The 17,724-nt window shown below is 51.0% G+C and overlaps 1 protein-coding gene across 6 annotated transcripts in view; it reads left to right on the top strand.

Annotated features, from left to right (window-relative positions):
• The window catches only part of LOC6494441 (mitogen-activated protein kinase kinase kinase kinase 5), a 40,324-nt gene that overhangs the window by 20,855 nt on the left and 1,745 nt on the right, over window positions 1-17,724 (top strand). Inside the window, exons 3-13 of one of the 6 annotated variants that reach the window (XM_044715561.1) lie at window positions 3,846-4,266; window positions 9,204-9,302; window positions 9,438-9,736; window positions 10,353-10,440; window positions 10,503-10,566; window positions 10,838-10,885; window positions 12,971-13,009; window positions 15,340-16,597; window positions 16,657-16,783; window positions 16,843-17,196; window positions 17,257-17,700. In XM_044715561.1, coding sequence (XP_044571496.1) covers window positions 3,846-4,266; window positions 9,204-9,302; window positions 9,438-9,736; window positions 10,353-10,440; window positions 10,503-10,566; window positions 10,838-10,885; window positions 12,971-13,009; window positions 15,340-16,597; window positions 16,657-16,783; window positions 16,843-17,196; window positions 17,257-17,700 — 3,241 coding nt within the window. The remainder of the gene's footprint in view (window positions 1-3,845; window positions 4,267-9,203; window positions 9,303-9,437; window positions 9,737-10,352; window positions 10,441-10,502; window positions 10,567-10,837; window positions 10,886-12,970; window positions 13,010-15,339; window positions 16,598-16,656; window positions 16,784-16,842; window positions 17,197-17,256; window positions 17,701-17,724) is intronic. The other 5 variants (XM_044715563.1, XM_044715562.1, XM_032450597.2 and 2 more) reach the window with 5 other exon arrangements.

Below are 17,724 nucleotides of genomic sequence, written 5' to 3'. Positions count from 1 at the left end.
GACATAATGCCCGCATTAACCGACAAAACCGACAGCGAAAAATGGCAAATATTTGCGGCGGAGAGTACATGTGGCATGGGGCATGGGGCATGTGGCATGAGGAGGAGTGTGGCATTTGGATGCCGGCAACCGGAAAACTGAAAACAGAAAACCGAAAACTGGAAACAACATCACAAGAAGCTTCCCCAACTAAGCCGAAGATGAAAAAATGTTCTATATTCTGCGTGGGCGGTGGGTGGTGGGTAGGAGGGTGGAGCCAGCTGTGGGCGTGGCTGCCACAAACACTGTGTTTGTGCGCCGAATGGAAATATTGCAGAATTTTATCTTTATGGCCCGCAATGTTGAATCAGTTGGGATAGTCCCCCGCCGCACAAAGAGGCGTGCTTGGAAGCGATGAGATTTATGTTTTAAAGAGCGAGTGGCATTCATTTTGATCCATTATCCTGCCGGTATTCAGGAGCTGGAACTCATCCGCATATCGATTGGCGATTTGATTGATTGATTGCCGCATATTTTTTGGCCAGCCGTTGGCCCATTAGACTCCGTCCAGTAACAAATTCGATCGATTTCCCGCCCATCTATTGTCTCGGACGGCCCTCCGGAAAGTGCTCGTCAGGCTGCCACCATTGTCTCTCTTGGCAATGACCCAGACCCCGGACCCGGACCCGGACCCAGGCCACTTGAGAGCTTCAATCTTTTTGGCATTGCGTGAAAATTGCTGGGTAATTGCAGCCTCAAGTGCCAGATATGAGCTGTTTTCGGAAAGTATCTCGAAAAGTATCTCAAGTAGGCAGTCCGCCGTCGAGTGCTCGACTGTGGGAGGGGGTCGACTAGGAGCAGCCCGATCAATACCTATTGCTCATAATTCGATTTCAATTTCAATTTCGATTGGAAACAAAACGCATCTAGAGACCCCGCCAATCGAATCAAGTTCTCCTTCCTGGCGCGACCTCTTCGCGAATGAAATCATAAATTATTTCCGTCAAACGCCGGCAAGCGAACGAGGTCGGAGGGCGGACAGGTCGGAAGCGGCCACTGTTTTAAGCTCTTTACATTGCTGCGCGCTAAATGAATTTTCCGCGGAAGCCCTGAAACGAAATTAAGCCAGCGTGTCCAGTGTCCAGTGTCCAATGACCCACGACCCACACAGTGCGAAAAAGGGGTAGTCTCTTCACAACAAAGCCCAACAATTACAGCCTTTAAGGGCATGTAGAAGTATTATTATTCTTATTATTATTATTGTGTATAATTTGAAAACTTCTCCACATACTCTACACCCTTTTTCTCGCTGCTGGCAATTAGCAAACAATGCAAGAACGAAAATTCAAGCTTAACGCGTAATGTGCATTACGGCCATAACGAGGAAAGTAGGGCATCGGAGCGGAGAACCCTTTTTCCCGGTGGAGAAACCACAGCAGAAAGGAGAGCATCCTGGCTCCTGATGCCCCTGCCCGCTCATGCATACGAGCATATGTCGGAAATTGTAACGATTACACGCCGGACATACACAGGAAGCAGTCCGCCGACCGCCGCCCCCTGTCCGTCATCGATTGGTTGCGTCTCGGAAAGTGTAGCATGCATTCCAGGGCAGGTCCGTCCCGTTCGTCCTTTGGATACATTTTTCATAATAATTGCCGAACGTCAGCGCGGCTGCTTAATGGCCTCCAGACAATGATTTAATGCATTTTTAATTAAAGCAAATAGGAGGGAGTGGAGTGGAGTGGAGTGCGAATGAAATCAATCGCCAGTTGACTCTGTAATTGATCCCGAAAAAGGAGTCATTAAAAGTTTGTGCGCCAGGACTTGCGCCGTTGACGTTGGCGCAGCTCATTATAAATTTGTTGATGCTGCATATCTTGGGCTGCAGGATGGCAGCAGCAGCAGCAGCAGCAGCAGTGGCAGGATGTGCTGTGCTCGCTTCCTTTCAGCCAGCGAAGCAGAAGCTGGAAGCAGCTTTCCTCCTCCAGCTAGGCAGGCCAGTTTTAAGTCGTTCTCTGATTACTCTCTCCAGAATGCTTGTGTCCTTAATCCTGAGAGAGTATTCCGAGTTCGCAGGCAAGACTTCTGGGCTGAGGACCTAGGAAGACAGCCAGGACCTGCTGCCGCTGCTGCCTCAACACATTTCATTTCATCTCCGCAGCCGCAGGGAACTTGTCTAGAAATCACGCATAATTTATTTACCATAAACACGATGAGGAACAAGAAGAGCCGACGCTGCCCGCCTGTCAGATGGGCTGAGCAAGGATCTGAGAGGGGAACCAGGACACTGAGACCGCCTGCTGAAAAGTGTGCAATGCAATTTTGGAAGCCAGCCCAGATCAAAAATGCAACAATGCTGGGGGAATGACGGGTGGGGGACTAGGACTGCAAGGACAGTCAGCAATCAGCTAAAAAACCAGCAAAAGTGCTGAAAAAACAAACAAGCCCGCCTCGACGGAGGCTGCAGTGCAATAAAAATCGCTTTATCTTCATTAAGTCGAGCAAGATATTATTGCAAAAAAATAACATGCCCACGCCGTGTACCTGCAGCCATGGGGGAGAGGCGGATGCCGAATCCTGCCCGGCTACCGCATTGAATAATAAATGCAACGAAAATAAAAATAAGAGCTCTCTGGGACGGAGCAAGACGGCGGCGTGGGCGTATAAGGTACACGACGCAGGGATAAATGGTGGAATCATGTACACGTACACACAAAGGACACACAGGCTCCTGCTCCGGCTCAGGCTCCGGCTCCGGCTCGGCCTCAGGCACACACACGTCAAGGATAAAGCCAGCCGGATGGCAGGTGGAGCGAGAGCCCGAAAGTGGATACCACATGCATTGTTGTCCTGCCGTCCTGCCGAAGCACAAACACGTGCTTCTGTGTGCGCTCCAGGTCCTTCAAGGATACTTCCGAGATACAGGCGAACCGAAGCGTAGCGATGCGAAATTATTGCAGCGGGCTTTGAAGCGAAAAGCCAGCCGGACAGAGGACAGCGGACAACGGACAGTGGACAGTGGATGGGCGGACAAACGGACAGACATTCCGGCTTTAAATGGAATCCGTTTCCATTGGTCACAGCGGAGCGGAGATCCTTGAGGGCCAAATTACTTTTCGGGCCTAATGCTCTTCCCGAAAGGTCAAAGGGCGGTAATTGGCGGCAATTAATCGGACTGTCTCCTCGTCATCGCAACTAATTAGCTGAAATTACATAAATCAAAAGGATGTGGGCTGGCTTTCTGCCCCAGTGAGTGGCTATGTCGACAAGGACTTTGAATCCAATCCAATTTCGTCCTGAACATGACACTGTGTGTGAAGGTGTAAACACAACTTAGATGTTTTGCCTTCCAAAGGTCCTGATTGCCCAATATCCTGGCATAATTATTCATTATTCAATATTGTTCCGTGGGGAGCCAGAGCCAGAGACAGAGCCAGGGCCAGAGTTCGATTTCAGGAGGCAGGCTCCTGCTCCTGCCTGGAAGCCTTTTAATATTCCTCTCAGGCGTTCGCAGGTTTCCGCTTGATGACGTCGACGATGATACGGTTGCTCGTGGGAGCATGACGTGGGAGTGGGTGGGCGAGATTGGTGTGTCAGCACCCACGCCATTGTTCCATGCAAATGGGAGCTGCCGGAGGAGGTGGTGGCCTGCCAGGGAAATTGTGAAGTGGTTACAATGCATTTTTATGTGCAAGAGTGCTCGCCAAAAATTTATTGAAAACGAGCAGGAATATCTGCATGAATGGAGCTGAACAGAGGCCACCGTGCTCCAGATGCCTCTGCAGGTGCAGGTGCAGGTGTTCAGGTCCTGCTCCTCCTCCTCGTCATATTGATTTTAATGCCTTCTCCCTTCATTGTCCTTGCAGGCGAAACGGATACAGAGCAATGAGCTCGCCGCCATCAAGGTCATCAAGCTGGAGCCCTCCGACGACATACAGATCATCCAGCAGGAGATCATCATGATGCGGGACTGCCGCCACCCGAACATCATCGCCTACTACGGGTCGTACCTGCGCCGGGACAAGCTCTGGATCTGCATGGAGTTCTGCGGCGGCGGCAGTCTCCAGGACATCTACCAGGTCACCGGCCCGCTCTCCGAGGTCCAGATCGCCTACATGTGCCGGGAGACGCTCAAGGGCCTCGAGTACCTCCACTCCATGGGCAAGATGCACAGGGACATCAAGGGCGCCAACATCCTGCTGACCGAGTACGGCGACGTCAAGCTGGCCGACTTTGGCGTCTCTGCCCAGATCACGGCCACGATCAACAAGCGGAAAAGCTTTATAGGTGAGTTTCCATACGAGGTGTATTCCTTATCCCATCTAGGTGTCCAAAACAGGCCGACTATGTCCATATCTTGGCCAATTTGCATCCGATCCTTCAGCGGAATACCTTAAACGATTTTTAAGACGATTCCCTTTCCATTTCTACCAAAATCTACGAACGAATTTTTCGATCGATTTTTACAAAATTTTTAAGGGGTACCCCTTTGAAAATCCTGGATTCTCGTATATGGCTCCTACCCATGTCCATATCTTGGCCAATTCCCTTCCGATCCTTAAGCGGATCACCTTAAAAGATTTGTAGGACGATTCCCCATCATTCTACATAAAAACCCTGAATTCAAATTTTCGATGCATATTTTTCAAATTTTCCTGATGGAGCCCCTTGCAAAATCCAGGATTCTCATATATGGGACCCTGCGATGTCCATATCTCGGCCAAATAGCGTCCGATCCTTGAGCGGAATACCTTAAAAGATTTGTGGAACGATTCCCTTTAAATTTCCATTAAAAGCTAAGAAAGAATTTTTGGATCGATTTTTTCCAAAATTTTTAAGGGGCACCCCTTTGAAAATCCTGGATTCTCGTATATGACTCCTAGTCATGTCCATATCTTGGCCGATTTGCATCCGATCCTCAAGCAGAATACCTTAAAAGATTTGTGGAATGATTCCCCACCATTCTGCGTCAAAACCCTGGATTGAATTTTTCGATCTATATTTTTCAAATTTTCCTCCTTGCAAAATCCAGGATTCTCATATATGTCCCCTTCCCAAGTCTATATGTCGGCCGAATGACATCCGACCCTTGAGCGGAATATCTTAAAAGATTTCTAGATCGATTCCCCGTCGATTTGTATCAAAACCCAGACACAAATTTTTGGATCGATATTTTTTCAATTTTTGGGGTGAGCTCGTTCCAAAACTCAGTCTCTTCGTTTATGGCTCCAACCCATGTCCATATCTTATCCAATTTGCATCCGATCCTCCTGGGGAATACCTTAAAAGATTTGTAGGATTCCCTTTCAATATCCACCAAAATCTACAAAAGAATTTTTGGATCGAATTTTTCAAATATTTTTTGGAAAATCCAGTATATCCCTATATGCGTTCAAACTGTGTCTATATCTTAGCCTACCCCTAGGCTGAATATCTTCAATATTTTGTAGGAATAATGCCCACATCTGTAAGCAAGTCTCCCATTATGCCTTGCACATTTTTCACACAATCATAGTACCTTCTGTAAGGGAATAAAAATCGAAAATCACCATCGCCATTCATGCCCGCTTGCCATTCGGTTTATGCAGATTTGGGAGATGAATTTTCATGCCAGGAGAGGAATAAGCGAAAAGTGCTGGCTCAGGACGCGTTTAGTTGGCAGAAAAACTGCCAAATCGTTTGCATGAAGGACACTTGGCCACGGAGTTGGGGCTTCAGCTCCTGCAGCCTGTGGGGTTGGGGTGGAAAGGTGAAAACAAGGGAGTGTGCCACAAAGTGTTTATCATTATGAGATTCGGTTTTGTGTGAGGTCCTGTTGAAGGCATTAAAGCAGAAATGTCCTGACAGCCGGGGCTGCCTGGGGAGCAGCTGTCAGCCGTGACAGGGCAGGAATAACACACAACGTGGGGAAAATAAGAGGCAGGAAATGTGAAAATAAACAGGGCATCAGGACAACAGGACATCAGGACATGGCGGAACATCAAGTATACGCCCCGATTCGAACCACTTTGGAACGGTGAAAATCCTGAATGGGCTCGCCAATTGAATGCAATTCAATTAGGAGTAGCATTGTAATGGCTTCTTCTGGCGGCGACTCTCGAATAAAATCAAAATGCCACGGCGGCTCCCGGGGAACAATTCAATTTGCAGAATATTTCAAATGCAGGCGGGCAGGACGAGCAGGATGGGGAAAAACTGGACAAAAGTAACCGACCAGCAGGTGGCCAGTCTGGCTCTTTGTTCGGCGTCCGGCTGGGAAAAGGAGGCGACTCAAGCCCCAGGACCACTCCTCCTTTGTTGTGCACCTTCCACGGAACTGCGGCACAAAAGCAAATAATTTGTGAAAAATGTCCTCATTGGAGAGACGACGTCTCGGTTAGACTGTGCTGTGTCCTTTGTGGGCTCCTCGGAGTTATCCCCATCCAGGGCTGCTTTTTTTCGGCTGCTTCCACTTGAGCGTCTTATTTTTCCACTAATAGATTTTAGTTTCTTGTCGAGGACTTCGAGGGCCCTCAAAGAATGGCTTAAGCTCAGAGGACGAAGAGAAAACTCAACCCCCGACCAGCTACTTTAAGATTGTTGCCAGGAGCCTCCAGCAAGGACGAGACAACGTGTGGTATACGCAATTTAAATGTAAATGGCAGTTATCAGGACGGGCCATGTGCCGTCTGGGCAGGAAGGGCGCAAAGGAGACTCTGTAGTTTGTCATGACAACTTGCAATCTCCAGATGATTTGCATGAGCTCGTCCTTTTTTCGCAGCACTTTGAGGACTTTGCAAATGAGATTTTGCGGCCATCAGTTAGGAGCCCCCGCCCCGCCCCGCCCACTGGCGCCCAAGCTCACAATTAATTATTTGAAATGCCTGCTTCTGGCTCCGCACTTAATTAAAAATCTCCTTCGGCAACCCTTCATCGGTCCTTTGACACTCGCCAGCTAATTAAGTTATGACAGCTGGCAGGGTGGGCCAGGAGGACGAAGGAGGAGGTGCCAGTCGAGAATCTTTGGTGGGATCTTTGGTGGTCCTGCCTGCCACCAATAAAGCTCAAGAGCCCCCGCACCAGAGTTCATGACATTTCCAGCGGGCTAGTGGCACATAAAAGGCGGCATCTCTGATTTGATTTCATTTACGCCAAATTGGATTCATCCCCTGGCCTCCCGGACTAAGGCGACTAAGCAGTTTAATTTTTAATGCCACTCTTTTGTCCTTTGAGCCGGCAGTGCGTCGTAAAAGCCAAGAGCCGCCGTAAAGAGAGAGCTTCGCTAATTTAATTCCGGATTCATCCCGGAGGAGCTAGTTGCAGTGTATCTGCGAGTGATTAATGCACTGCAACTGGTGCAGCGTAGGTTGCAGGGAAACTGCAGAGGCGGGAGGAGACCAAAACACCAGCCAGCCAGCCATCCAGCCGTGGGGAGTGGCGGGTTTAACGACCTTGAGGTCACTCCGGGCTTTGTTCCTCGCCCGTTCTTTGTTGCCACTTTCGGCTGCATTTCATGACGTTTTCGAGCTGAGCGAGCATCTTTTGTGGCATGTATCGTGTGTGGCATGTGGCGTGTGGCGTGTGGTGTGTGGTGTGTAGTGTGCCGTGCCACTGACAGTGTGTTTGCCGAGTGCCAGCACCCCGATTGTCTAGCACACCCCCTCTCCGCCACTGGAGCTGTCAAACAATGTGACATCCGCTTACTGTTATCATTTCGAGAGCTTCCACTTCAAAGTCTCCTGCTCCTGGTGCTCCTCCTCCTGGTGTTGTTGCACTTCTTGTAGTTGTTGCGACTGCTGTGACAAATGCGGTGATAAGTACATACAAGCCCACCACCCACTCCTCCACTCCATCTAAGCAGGAGGAGGTCAGAGGACGAGGTTCATGCCACCATCGATGGTTGGATTGACAGAACTCCTGCTCTGATCCCAGATATGCCGCCTCATTGCGGTTGCATGTCAGGCGGAGGGTTTCTCCCGGTGTAGAGCTGCTCCTGAAGCCGAGACAAACAAAGCGCCAGGACGACAAATGGACCGGAGTAAAACACGGAGAGCCGCCAAGGACAAAGCTGGGGCGGCGACAGCCTGGCGCTTTTATTATTCAATAAAAAGGTGCTTACGTTTGTGTTTAGTGTCATTAACAAGTCAATGGCAACACACGACGAGCGGCGGGGGCTTCCACCTCGCTGGCTTCGAGTCCTGCCGCTATCCTGGCATCCTCTATTTGGCCGCAGTTATGCCATTAAGATGAATATGCGTGTGTGGCGGGGGGGCTGTGTGTGTCCTTAATGTCTCCCAGGCTGCGAGTTGACGGAAATGCGTCTTGGCATTAAACAGATGCAGCCTAAAAGCCCGGCAGCGTGTCTCTTGTTCCAGCACTTGCCATTTAATCCGGCAGGCAGGAGCCTTAAATCCTGCGCCTCTGCTGTTTTTTTTGCGGCAATTAACGAAATGATACTTGACTGGCTGTTGCCGCCGTCACTTTGTGGGCGAAATTGCTTCCCTGCGTCCTGTTTGTGGATCAGTATCGGTATCAGGCGCCGCAATGGATCTCTTTGTGTTGCCCTTTAATTAAAATGCATGCGAGCTGCAGAGGAATCCCCGACTTTGTCGAGCTATGAGGGTGGGAGGCTCGGGCGGCAGGAGGTCGTCCTGCGACTCAAACTTAAACTCGCATCAAAGGCCTGGCTCGAAACTTGATTTTCCACCTTCGTTGTGGTTTAATTAAATTGAAAATAGAATTAACTGCCACAGAACTCGCTCCCCGAGCGGGGGAGAAGGCGGAAAATTAATTTTCTCGGGATGGCAAACTACTCCAGCAGATGCTGCTGCTGCTGGCGGGGCAATATTGTTGCACGGCCAGCATGGCGTATGAGTAATGGACGCATTAGAGCCCTCCTCCGTGGCAGGGGCAGAGACAGGGGCTGGATCATAAAACGTGCGCCCGAATGAAGCGCAAAATGTGTCGCGAATGCCTCTCGGTTTCGGATTTGATTGCTGCATAATTCAGCGATTTGTTTATTCGCACAATTGTTCGCTTTGGCACTCGCTTTGGAGCATAAAAAGCCTAATTAAATTAAAAAACGGCGCCAGGACGAATGAATAAATGACACGGACATAATCGGCGGCAATGAAATTAAATGCGCACGCGGCATAATTAGCGGGCCAGAGATGAATGCAACAATTATGTAACTGTATTATGTATTATCTATTTTTTTAATTCAACCTCCTATTCAACCCCGACAGGCACACCCTACTGGATGGCTCCCGAAGTGGCCGCCGTGGAGCGCAAGGGTGGCTACAATCAATTATGTGATATTTGGGCCTGTGGCATAACTGCAATCGGTGAGTGTGAAAGTGTGTTGTTTTAATTGAATTGTCGGCTAAAAAACGGCGTCAGCTTAATTGATAGTCATGGCAATAATAACTATTTTTTTAAACCTAAGTAAGAAAAACTAAGTATGTGTTTTCCGTAAACAGAACTCGCTGAACTGCAACCGCCCATGTTCGACCTGCATCCGATGCGCGCCCTCTTCCTGATGTCGAAGAGCGGCTTCAAGCCACCCACATTGAACAACAAGGACAAGTGGAGCCCCACCTTCCACAACTTCATCAAGACGGCCCTGACGAAGAACCCAAAGAAACGACCCACCGCCGAGCGCCTGCTCCAGCATCCGTTCGTCCAGTGCGAGATGTCCTTGCGGGTGGCCAAGGAGCTCCTGCAGAAGTACCAGAGTCCCAACCAGCAGTTCTGCTATTATCTCGACGGCGATGAGGAGGTGAGGACGACTATGTACCAACTGTGTAGCATGCACCAGGTAGCATGCCGCACCTTCCATCGGTGTAATTTATTTACGCTTTTAGTGGCAAAGTAGCGAGAAAAGCGGAGACCGCCTGGGGCAAGTTTTCTTGAGCTCTGCTCTGGTCAAAGATTTAGTGCGCCATTAGGAGTTCCACCTCAGAGGCGACTCAGGGCCAGTCCCGGTCTCCGGCCTAATTAATTTGCCGCCAAAGTCGTCGTCTAGACAGGCTCGGCCGAGGCCTAGTCCGAAGCTGTTTGAGGACAACTGCCTCCTCAAATTTAAGTTTAACGACGGCGCAGCACTTGGCGAGGCCATTTTAAAGGAATTTCGGGAGACTTGGGCTGGCACGAGCCAGCCGAGTCATAAATCTTCAATTTGTGAGAATGTTTTGCAAACTTTTTGCGAAAGCTGCTAGACGCTGGCAAATAAGTTCTCCAGCCTGTAGATTTTTAAACATTACTTAGCCGCGGCATCACGCTCGCAGATCCCAATATGATTTTGATTTATGAGATGCTATCGCGGCCGGAAACTTTGTCGCTTCGTAAGGGATGGTGTATCCTAAGTCCCCCTTTCTGTTCTGTTTTTCTTCCAGGCGGTAGCCAGCGTGCCGCAGCGCATTGCCAGCAAGATGACGTCGCGCGCAAACGGGGTTCCAGCCCAGAACCACACACTGAAAACAGGTAGGTGGAGGTGCTAGCCCCAAAGTTATTCCAAAACTTATTCTGTAATTATTCCGCCGTAGGCATGACGACGAACTCCACGTGGAACGAGCGATCTTCTAGTCCCGAAACGTTACCCAGTGACATGTAAGTGAAGCCACAACCTCTTCTGCTCCACCTTTTGCCTGCATCTATGCTATGGTTTGGTCTATGGTTTCTCCCGATTGCGATTTCCGCTTCAGTTTCGGTGCTTGGGTTTCAGTTCGACACTATCTTCTCACACACTCTGTACACACTGCCACTTCTTAGCCGCATCTGAGCAGCGTCTCGGGATGCTTTCCGCAGGGGGCCGGCCATCAGCCTTCGCGAATTGGTGCAACAATTTCATAGTTCTCCGTTTCCTCTCTCCTCTTTCTAGGACTAGACCGAAATTGAGCGGCACGCTGATTATGAACATGTCTTTAAGGTTAGCTGCATTGCATGTTGCGCTTTTTACGGCCCGAGCTGGCCAGAAACAAGAAACAAACACGTAAGGCGAGGAGCCCAACTTGAGGCCGCGGCACGCGCGCTGCTGTGCAATTTGCTGCTGCGAACTTAGTCGCTTTTCAGCTGCACGTTCCCCGGTTCCCGGAGTCCGCGTCCGGGTCCGAGTCTGAGTCCGGGACCGGGAGCTGTTGTATTTACTTTCGTATATTTTTGCTATGCACTTCCATGACTACTGCATGGCTACCACACACGCTTGCGCTTAGTTGCCGCTACGTGTCCGCTCCGAAAATTCCGACTTGTGAATTTTTCATCCACTCCAGCCGGACGGAGTGCGAATCCCAGTTACCAGCTCCCAGTTCCCAGTCCCAATCCCCATGTATAATTGCAACCTGGCTGCCTGCCTGCCTGGTTGCCTGGCATTTCCCGGGGCGGGCTTCAAACTTGCGGGCTGTTTAATTGCCAGCCAGAAGTAATTACGGCGGAGCGAGAGCTGCTCGGCCGAGTGTTCTGCAGAACATAATAGTAATAAGCAGTCTCAGCTCCGGATCAGCACCGGCGCAGGATGAAGGATTGGGGCTACAGGAGCAGCTTGAGTAGCAGATAGATGGCAGGACTTCAAAGAGGGCCAGGCGGGGCGCAAACTTTCCAGGAAATCAATTAACGCAGTCGGAGCACTGGAGCGAGTGGCAGGAGGAGGCACATCAAGTATACGCAGCGTGTCAGGAAAGTGCAGCGCCATCAGAGGGGCTGGGAGTGAGATATTTGTGAAATGTAGAGCGATCTGGTAGTAATCTAGAAGAGACTAGCGAGACAAGCAATGAATTTCTGTTGATGGGGCGCCATTTGTCATTTTAAATGATTACACATTGTTGCCCCGCTGATGATGGAGGGGAACATGGCTCGTTTAATAAGCCCTCCACAGATCGAAGGCGGGTGGGGAGGCGGAGTTGGCTTGGCGGAGTGCTCAGCTTAAGTTATGTGCAAACACTTTGCGGCAGCCGCCACTCGAGTGGCGTCACAGACAACAAAGCCAAGTCGCTCCGCCCTATTCTCCGCCTATGTGCATGCGAGTGCGAGTGCGAGTGCTCCTACAAATCTGCCACCACCCATGCCTCTTGCTGCCTGCCTCTTGCCACTTGCCACTTGCCCCTTGCCACTTTGTCATCTGTTCCTTTGATTCTGCTTGCCCAATTTTATTGAAGCCATAAAAACGGCTGCGCCAATTTCTATGTACTGAGCGTTACTTACAAGCGACTTGCTGGCTAAGTGCCACGCCGCCACCACACCGCCTCCACCCTACGTGACACCACCACCCACTTCCGCCGCTTTGTGGCGCCCGAAAAGTTTGCAGAAAGGCTGGCAGCTGGCTGGTCTTACGCCTTTCTCCTTGGGGCTGTTCGACCGTCATGGTTAATTTCATTTAAACCGTCATAAGCAGAAAGTACAACAAGAGTTATTTTCGCTTTTTTGTTTCTCCGAAGCAACCCGAATAACAAAAAACAAAGGGGCTCCTTATTAATTGCCTAGGAGGGAGCTCCAGATTGGGGGAAAAGGAGCTAGCTAGAGGGTAGGGAGAGGGGAATGCCACATTTTTTAATATCCCGTTTATGGGCTGGCAAAGTGGGGAAATGGGCTGCGCCAGATGACATTAGGCCAGAGTTATGAACATGGAAAATTAGCTGATGCGATTAATTGGGCGTGAAGGCGGCAGGACTTCCCCCGGAAGGCCGCCCCCCCCTGGAAGCTTTGATTTCCCATCCGCAGTGGCTGCCTATTGATGGGAAAGTAGACCTAAGAATACTACCACACACTGATTTATTCAGCAAATATGTATTTTTGATATTTTATTAATGCTTTCTCTGACAATCTGACCAGTAGCCGTAGATCCCTATTTTCGGATGCCCGTTTTCAGATACTTTTCTTAACTAACCTTGATTACGTTTCCTACTTTCGAACTTTTGTAATTTTGTTTCTTGGATTCTGTTTGTGCGAGAAACCTAACACAATGAAATTTTGATTTTATTTTCCTTTCCGTATCTTTGTTTTTTGTATTTGATTTTTGTAGGAGCCTCTTACAGTATATTGATGAGGAGCTGAAGCTAAGGTAACTACACCAACCCACGTATACGAATCCCCAGACTCTCGATCTCAAGCTCCCCCATGAACCACCAACTGGCTCTGCTCATAGCTCAGACTGACCCACTAACCCCACCCCACCACATCATTAGCCACCCACGCACCGATACCAACCGACACTCTTAGATTAAGTATTAGCTGGTTAAGTTTAAGGTCCCCTCTTACTCGTTGCCTGACTCTGATTTAGTTGAGTTCATCTCGGCGATTAAGCAAGTTTCTCGCTTATTTTTTTCCACCCACGCACCGGCATCCTTGAGATACAAGGCACTCACTCACGGAGATGCAAACCACCAGCATCATTATCATTATGAACCAGGAGGAGCAGCTCGTCTTGTGGCCACCTTGCTTTATTACGGCCCATGTGGCCGTGTCCAGGCCAAAAAATAGCAACATTTTCATTACTTTCTGGCCAGGCCAGGCCAGGCTCGGCCCAGTCCTCCCATTTAAACCATATTAAGTTACGGTTCTCAGTTCTCGGTTCCTTCTTATAAGTTAGTTATCCTCCCGTCCTGGCTCTTTGTTTGCCGGAATTCTTTGTTTTGCGGCCATTGTTTGGGCTTTGTTCGCTCTGCTGCCTAACTTTCCTCCTTTGTCTATCGGGGAGCCTAGGGAGAAGGATGTGCAGGACTAGCAGTACGCATACGCACTGTGGGACGCCCGAATCGACCCGTCGATGGCTCAATTATTATTTTATTTTCGGTTTTAAGGCTGAAACCAGAAAACAGTTCTTAACTAATTTATACAGAACAATTGGGTTGTATTTTGGGCAGAATTTATGCCCCGATGGGTCCATGAAATGCGCTCGATTTGTCGTCCTGTCCCGGGTCCTTGCTCCCTGGTCCCTGGTCCTGGCTAACCTTTTTCCAATGTTTATTGTTTATTTATTTGATGTGTGTGCAAATGGGCGTCACATTGCTTTTATTGTTATTATTATTATTGGCCAGGACCTGGACCAGGACCCTGGCCAGTGCAAACAAGTAATGCCGCACGTAGTCCTGCCGGCCACTGCCGGATCCTGTCCTGTCCACCTCGGCGCCAATTGGCAGCTCAGTGATTGGGAGAGGAATTGCTGGGCTAATCTTGGAAGGACCTTGTTTTCCGGTGCCGTCCCTGGCCCCGCCATGGGGCAATGGAAAACAAATTGCAATTATGCTAACATCAACTGAAAATTCGCAAAACTAATTCGCCAAATGGGAAATGCTTTTTCTTCGGCCGTCCAGCTCTCTATCTCTCTGTCTGTGGCGCCCTCTATCCCCCCCTCTCTGTGGCGCTGCCCGGCAGCTGTTTGCTTATTTTGAGGAAAATTGTTTGCATTTTGTTTTAGGAATTAATTTTCCAGGCTTTTTTGCCTACGCTTTTTTATTGGTGCTCCGAGTACTGTTTTTGTTTAATTTTTTGCTTTCTTTGGCATCGCTTCTGTGTTCTCTTCATCACTCTATGTTGTGTATTTCTGTGCATTCATGTGCGAGGCAATCTTCTATTCAGGCATTTTCCATTTCCCATTTTCCATTTCCCGTCGCATCCCCATGTGTGCTTTCGGGAGTGTATCTGTATCTGTGTGTCTTTGAGGCAGTTGTGCTTTGCATCTCATGCATAATTTATGGCTTCATATTAGTTTATTTATTTATTTATCTGCGCCCCGTAAAAAGCGACCAGAAACTACTGCCGGCCCAGGGCCGCAAATAATTTCATTAAAAGCGTAATCCGCTTAACACCCCTGCCTGGGTTGCCCCTCGGTCCTCTGGGAAGGGCTTGCGGTTGTCCCGGAGAGTTTATCATTTCGATTGCATGTGTTTGGCCACAACTTAACACCCACAGACACAGAGACACCCACAGCCACAGCCACAGCCATAGACACTCACTGCGAAGTCCAGAAGTGCATGCACCAGAGCCCCTTCCCGCATACAGGAGCTGGGCGCCAGGACCCTGCTCCGCCCTCCTACCGCGCCACACAACACCACCACCCACCACAGAGCCAACCCACCCGAGACCCCTACAGAAAGAGCATCAAGATCAATCAGCCATAGAATCGATATGTTTATTTCAATTATTTCATTTATTAGTAGTCTTTGGAGAAGAGGATGCGCCAGGACACTGGAAACATATCGGTTTTAAGTTTGATCCATTTTTTTCTGTGCACCCACCCCACCACGCTCACCCCCAGAATCAAACCAGAAATATAGCCTCACCCGGCTTTCTTTTCTCTCTCTCTTTCGCCTCTCTTCCCACTCTCTCTAACGCGACCTTGCGACCTTGCGACCTCGCGTACCGCTCCGCTTGTCTGTAAACGCTCTACAGAGCGACCTTGCCACTGAACGACACCAAAGACTCACTCGGCGCCGAGTGCAGCTGCTCCCACAATGGCGGCGGCTCGGGAGGAGGAGTAGGAGGAGGAGCAGGATCTGGAGCAGGAGCAGGCAGCGGGGCGAACGGCAGCAGCAGCAGCAGTGGCAATGGGGCCGGGGCAGGCGGAGGCACCACCATCTCAACCCATCAGCATCAGAATCAGCACCATCATCACCATCAGAACCAAAACCTGAATCAGAATCAGAATCAGCATCTGCATCAGCACCACCAGTTGCAGCAGCAGCACCACCACCAACCCACGTCCAAACCGCTGCAGCATCTGTCGCACCACCAACACCATAACCACCACCCATCGAGCAGCACCGCTCTGACCTCGTCCATGTCCAGTGGTTCGGTGACCTCCAATGCCAACTGCAACTCGCTGACCTCCTACCTGGGAGGCCACCAGGGAGTCGGCGGCGCCGGCGTCGGAGGAGGAGGATCCCACCTGGGATGCGGCCAGGGCCTGGGTTATGGCCCGGCCATGGGTCTCGGTCTGTCCAATCTGCGCACCACTAGCATCGATGGCGACCGGGACGAGGCCGATCTGGTGGCTGCCGACGTGGCCATGAACAATGCTGCTGCCGCCGCCGTTCCAGGTTCCGGCAACGGGTTGGGGTCCGGTTCCGGTTCGGGTTGCTCTGCCTCCGCGGCGCACTATCTGCGGTACAGCAGCAACTACCGCTCGGCCGCCGCGGCCCAGGCGTCGCAGGCCTCCATGGCCGCCCATCCCTCGCCCAATGGGCATGGCCACGGTCACGGCCACGGGCCACCAATCTCATCCAGCCTCTCATCAGCCTCGTTTTATAATCGCCTCCTACTACTCGATAATTCTAGCGGCGATGCGATCGGCGGCAGCGGCAGTGTCGGCGTAGGAGGAGGAGGAGGAGGAGGAGTAAGCGGCAGCAGCACCAGTGGCGCTGTTAACGGCGGCGGCAACACCACCAGCGGCGGAGTCGGCTCCAACGGCCTCCTGGACAAGCACGAGCTGGAGGCCAGTCCCACAACGGCCATCCAGTCCGCCGGCGACGGCTACTTGCATTCCAACAGGGGAGACAGGGGAGCGGCCGGGGCGGCGAGCTCCGGAGCAGCGGATGGAGGACCCTCGACGAGCAGCTCCTCGCACCTTTACCAGAACCTGCTGAGGAGCAGTTCCGGGGAGGCGCCTTCGCCAGGAAACAACTGTGATTACCGGCACGAGAGCAACCAGGTGAGACATTGCCTTGACAACCAAAATCCATTCATTATCCTCTTTCTTGTCATCCCCAGAACGGTCTGGAGGACTCGCCTCGGCGCCATAGCTCCATGGATCAGCTGATTGGACTGATAAACGATATGGGAAAGTCCTCGAGGACACGCAGCCTCAGCGATGGTGGTACTCAGGACGATGACGAAGGTAGGCCAATCAAGAGTAGTGTGTCCAAGTATAAGCTCCAAAAAAAAAACTACTTACAGTGGAGAAGGAGGCGCAACCGGATCTACTGAACAACACTCCGCCGGTGCCGCCGAAGCGCTCTCATAAGCGCCGGCACACTCCTCCCCGGCCCATATCCAACGGCCTGCCGCCCACCCCGAAGGTCCACATGGGCGCCTGCTTCTCAAAGATATTCAACGGCTGCCCACTGCGGGTGCACTGCACCGCCTCGTGGATCCACCCGGAGACGCGGGACCAGCACCTCCTGATCGGTGCCGAGGAGGGCATCTACAACCTGAACATGAACGAACTGCACGACGCGGCGATCGATCAGCTCTTTCCGCGCCGTACCACCTGGCTGTATGTGATCAAGGATGTGCTGATGAGTCTGTCGGGTGGGTAAACCTCCTCGTGTAAACCCCAACCTTCTTCTAACCACCTCTTCCCTTTCGCAGGAAAATCCTGTCAGCTCTACCGGCACGACCTAGTGGCCTTGCATTCCAAGCAAACGGTTCGCTTCTCTCTGCACATGAACAAGATTCCGGAGCGACTGGTGCCGAGGAAGTTCGCGCTGACCACCAAGGTCCCGGACACCAAGGGCTGCACCCAGTGCTGTGTGACGCGGAATCCGTACAACGGCTATAAATACCTGTGCGGGGCCACGCCCAGCGGCATCTTTCTGATGCAGTGGTACGATCCGCTCAACAAGTTCATGTTGCTGAAGCAGTGCGAGTGGCCGGCCATCAGCATCCAGGGCGGAGGCCACGGCTGCGTCCAGAACGGGCACACGCCAGTCTTCGAGATGATCATCACGCCGGAGCTGGAGTACCCCATTGTGTGCACAGGAGTGAGGAAGGCCATGAACGGCTGCCTCAAGCTGGAGCTGATCAACATGAACAGTAAGACTGGCGACCACTATTTCG

The sequence above is a fragment of the Drosophila ananassae genome, chromosome 3L (genome assembly GCF_017639315.1).
Source record: "Drosophila ananassae strain 14024-0371.13 chromosome 3L, ASM1763931v2, whole genome shotgun sequence".
Taxonomy (NCBI): domain Eukaryota; kingdom Metazoa; phylum Arthropoda; class Insecta; order Diptera; family Drosophilidae; genus Drosophila; species Drosophila ananassae.
The sequence above is the reverse complement of the archived record's forward strand: the minus strand, read 5'-3'. Positions and strand labels throughout refer to the sequence as shown.